General features: G+C 68.6%; 1 protein-coding gene across 1 annotated transcript in view; it reads left to right on the top strand.

Annotated features, from left to right (window-relative positions):
• The window catches only part of SSPO (SCO-spondin), a 46,904-nt gene that overhangs the window by 17,710 nt on the left and 25,944 nt on the right, over positions 1 to 3,250 (top strand). Inside the window, 7 exon segments of the mRNA XM_025039004.1 lie at positions 445 to 648; positions 741 to 905; positions 1,602 to 1,781; positions 1,862 to 1,984; positions 2,132 to 2,261; positions 2,357 to 2,482; positions 2,668 to 2,759. Of these exon segments, the coding sequence (XP_024894772.1) occupies positions 445 to 648; positions 741 to 905; positions 1,602 to 1,781; positions 1,862 to 1,984; positions 2,132 to 2,261; positions 2,357 to 2,482; positions 2,668 to 2,759 (1,020 nt within the window).

The raw sequence follows: 3,250 nt of genomic DNA, 5'->3' as shown, positions 1-3,250 counted from the left end.
ATTCATCCATCTGTCTGTCCGTCCATCCATGCACCCACCCACCCATCCACCTATCCATCCATCCATCCATCCATTCATCCATCCATCTGTCCGTCTGTCCGTCCATCCATGCACCCACCCATCCATCCAAAGTAGATCATTGTGCCCAAAGCCTAGTCTTCCATTCAGAAGAAGGGAGATCGAGTGTTAGCCACTCGCGGGAAGGGGCACCCCAGGGGGTGAGCCGCTCTTTTAGATTCTCTGGCCTCTCTCTGGACACTCTGAGAGCCTCTGGCAAGCAGAGACTGTGCGAGAGACTGTGCAGACCCCAGACGCCACGCTCTCACGGGCGGAGGCCTGCGCTGGGCACGGGAGGCCTCCGCAGGAAGGGGAGGCCGGGGCCTCAGTCAGCAAGCTGTTTTGCTCCTGCCCGAGGATGAAGGGCTCGGCTTACCATCCGGCCAGAGTCACTTACGCTCTCCTCTCCCTCGCCGGCGGCAGGTGCTCTGCCTTTCACGGTGCCCACCACGGCCCTGCCTGGGCTGCCGGCCTCGAGAGCTCTCTGCTCTCCGAGACAGCTGGCCTGTGGCAGTGGGGAGTGTCTGCCCGCCGAGCGGCGCTGTGACCTGCGGCCAGACTGTGAGGATGGCTCGGACGAGGAGGGCTGTGGTGCGTGCCTGGCCGGCAGACGGGGGGCCACCCCTGAGACTCGTGCTCCCGGGTGGGCCCCCTCTGAGCCTGGCACACTTGTCCCCCTGCAGTGGACTGTGGGCTGGCGCCTTGGTCTGGCTGGAGCAGCTGCAGCCGCAGCTGTGGCCTGGGCATCGCCTTCCAGCACCGGGAGGTGCTTCGGCCTCCCCTGGTGGGGGGCAGCTGCCCAGATGACCGGCGGCGCAGCCAGCCCTGCTTCGTGCAGGCCTGCCCAGGTAACTGGCACCCCAGCCCCTCCCCAGGCCACCTCAGCGCCCCCCAGAGTGGGACACCTGGGGTGCGTTCCCATCAGAGACCCGCACTGGGGAAATGTCTCTGCTGTGTTTGGGACCTCGGTGTCCGGCCTCCTCCCTGGGGCTCTGGGAGGACAGCCCTTCCCCGAGGTCACAGCCTCGCCCCTTCAGGGGGCGTGTCAGGAAGCCTGCCCCCAGCCCTGCCCCCTTTCTGCTTGACCTGAGTGGCAGCTGGAGCAGCAGTCCCCACGCCGCCCCGAGTGAGGGTGTTATCGGGCTGAGCCGCTTGTCCTGGGCTCCGCGTCCAAGGCCTCGTGGCCTTTCTGATCTGTGGGTCCCCCATCCTGCCTCTGCATTGCAGAGAGGGGCCTCCAACATCAGGATGTCTTCAGCCCCCACCTCTGGCTCCCTAACCCAGCTTCTGGCTGCTGCCACCAGGGGGCGCCCTGCTCCAGGATTCCCGCTGTCCCAGCCCTTTCCCAGGGACCAGACCCTTTATCTCAGAAGGCACCTCGAGATCTTTGCCCAGGTCCCCCACCGAGGAGAGGTTTCCTGGGACAGTTGAGTCCCCGGGGCGCCCCCGAGGCCTCCCCACCGGCGGCCGTCCGGGCTCCTCTCCTCTCTGCCGCTTCCTCTCCCTGTGCTGTCCCTGGTCCACCCCCTTTTCCTTCCCTGCAGTGGCTGGGGCCTGGACAGTGTGGGAGGCTTGGGGACCCTGCAGCGTCTCTTGTGGGGGTGGCCATCGGAGTCGCCAGAGGAGGTGCATGGACCCCCCACCCAAGAATGGAGGCGCCCCCTGTCCTGGGGCCCCCCAAGAGAGGGCGCCCTGCAGCCTGCAGCCCTGCACGGGGGGTACAGGTAAGGGGAGCTGGGTGAGGCCATTGGGGTGTTGCTGGGCCTCCTGGGGCCCACCTCACCCGGTTCTCATCTCCCACCAGACTGCGGGCCGGGCCGTGTGCACGTGAGTGCCGAGCTGTGCCGGAGAGGGCTGGTGCCCCCGTGCCCGCCCTCCTGCCTGGACCCCGAGGCCAAGGGCAGCTGCGGCGGGCACTGTCTGGAGGGTGAGACACGCCCAGCAAGCAGGGGTGTGGGGGACAGAGCCCTCGGGGGCACGCGGGGCGCCAGCCCAGGCCCACCCGCCCTGGTGTCCGGCCTGCCCTCCCTGCCGCCCCGAGCCTGGAGCTGAGCGCACCCTCCCCGCCCCCCAGGGTGCCGCTGCCCTCCTGAGCTGCTCCTCCATGAGGCACACTGCCTGCCCCTTGCCGAGTGCCCCTGCCTCGTGGGCGGAGAGCTGAAGCAGCCGGGGCTGCCCTTCCTTCTGGACAACTGCAGCCGATGGTGAGGGCATCTGCTCCTCTCAGGGGACGGTCCTCTCCCCACACCCCCTCCCCAGTCCTGACCGCCTGGGCCTCGTCTCTCCCCGCCCCCCGCAGCGTGTGTGAGCAGGGGGCACTGCGGTGTGAGCCTGGGGACTGCCCTGTGCCCTGCGGCTGGTCAGCCTGGTCCTCCTGGAGTCCCTGTGACCGCTCCTGCGGCTCTGGAGTGAGGGCCAGGTTCAGGTGTGCAGGGGAGGGGGAAGGAGAACGGGGGAGGGGCGTGGCAGAGGGGGCAGGCTGGGCAGGAGGGCCGGGGGCTGGGGCCCTGCAGGGGACAGGTGGCAGTTGCAGGATAGATGGACAGACGAAGAGGGCTGGAGTGAGGGGCAGGGAGGGGGAGCAGGCACCCAGGCTGCCTCTTTCCCCAGGTCACCCTCCAACCCTCCGGCTGCTTACGGGGGTGCTCCTTGTGAAGGCGACAGACAGGAGCTGCAGGCCTGCCACACCGAGTGCGGGACAGGTATGGCCAGGGTATGGCACTGTCCCAGTGCCCGCCTTCCTCGTCCCAGTTCCTGCCCTGGGAACATGGCGGGATCGGCACGGTGGCCAGTGACACCCCTGTGACCCTCCCAGAGGCAGCCCTGGGACTTACTGGTCTTGTCGCGTGGGGCTTTGCCAGGAGGCCCAGGCTCCACGGTGTCCTCCTCCCACACAGACAGCCCAGGTTCCAGGAGCAGCCTGGCTGGGGGTGGGGTGTGGGGGTGAGACTGGGCCCCCGGCCGTGGCTGTCGGGCTGGGGGAGGCGGTCAGGGGCACACAGAGGCCAGAGGAAGGCGCCCAGGGGCCTCTCAGGCAGAGCCGGGGCCAGCAGAGGCCTCTGTCTCTGTGTGTGGGGCAGGTGGGGCCGAGCAGAGGGCCGGAGAGTCGGGGGCAGGTGTGGGTCGAGGGCTCTGGGCCCCGGCTCTGCAGCAGGAGGGGGCAGGAGGGGACAGTGGGGAATGGGGGCTGGCT

The sequence above is a fragment of the Pteropus alecto genome, unplaced genomic scaffold (genome assembly GCF_000325575.1).
Source record: "Pteropus alecto unplaced genomic scaffold, ASM32557v1 scaffold48, whole genome shotgun sequence".
NCBI lineage: Eukaryota > Metazoa > Chordata > Mammalia > Chiroptera > Pteropodidae > Pteropus > Pteropus alecto.
This window is presented reverse-complemented; position numbering and strand designations above follow the sequence as displayed.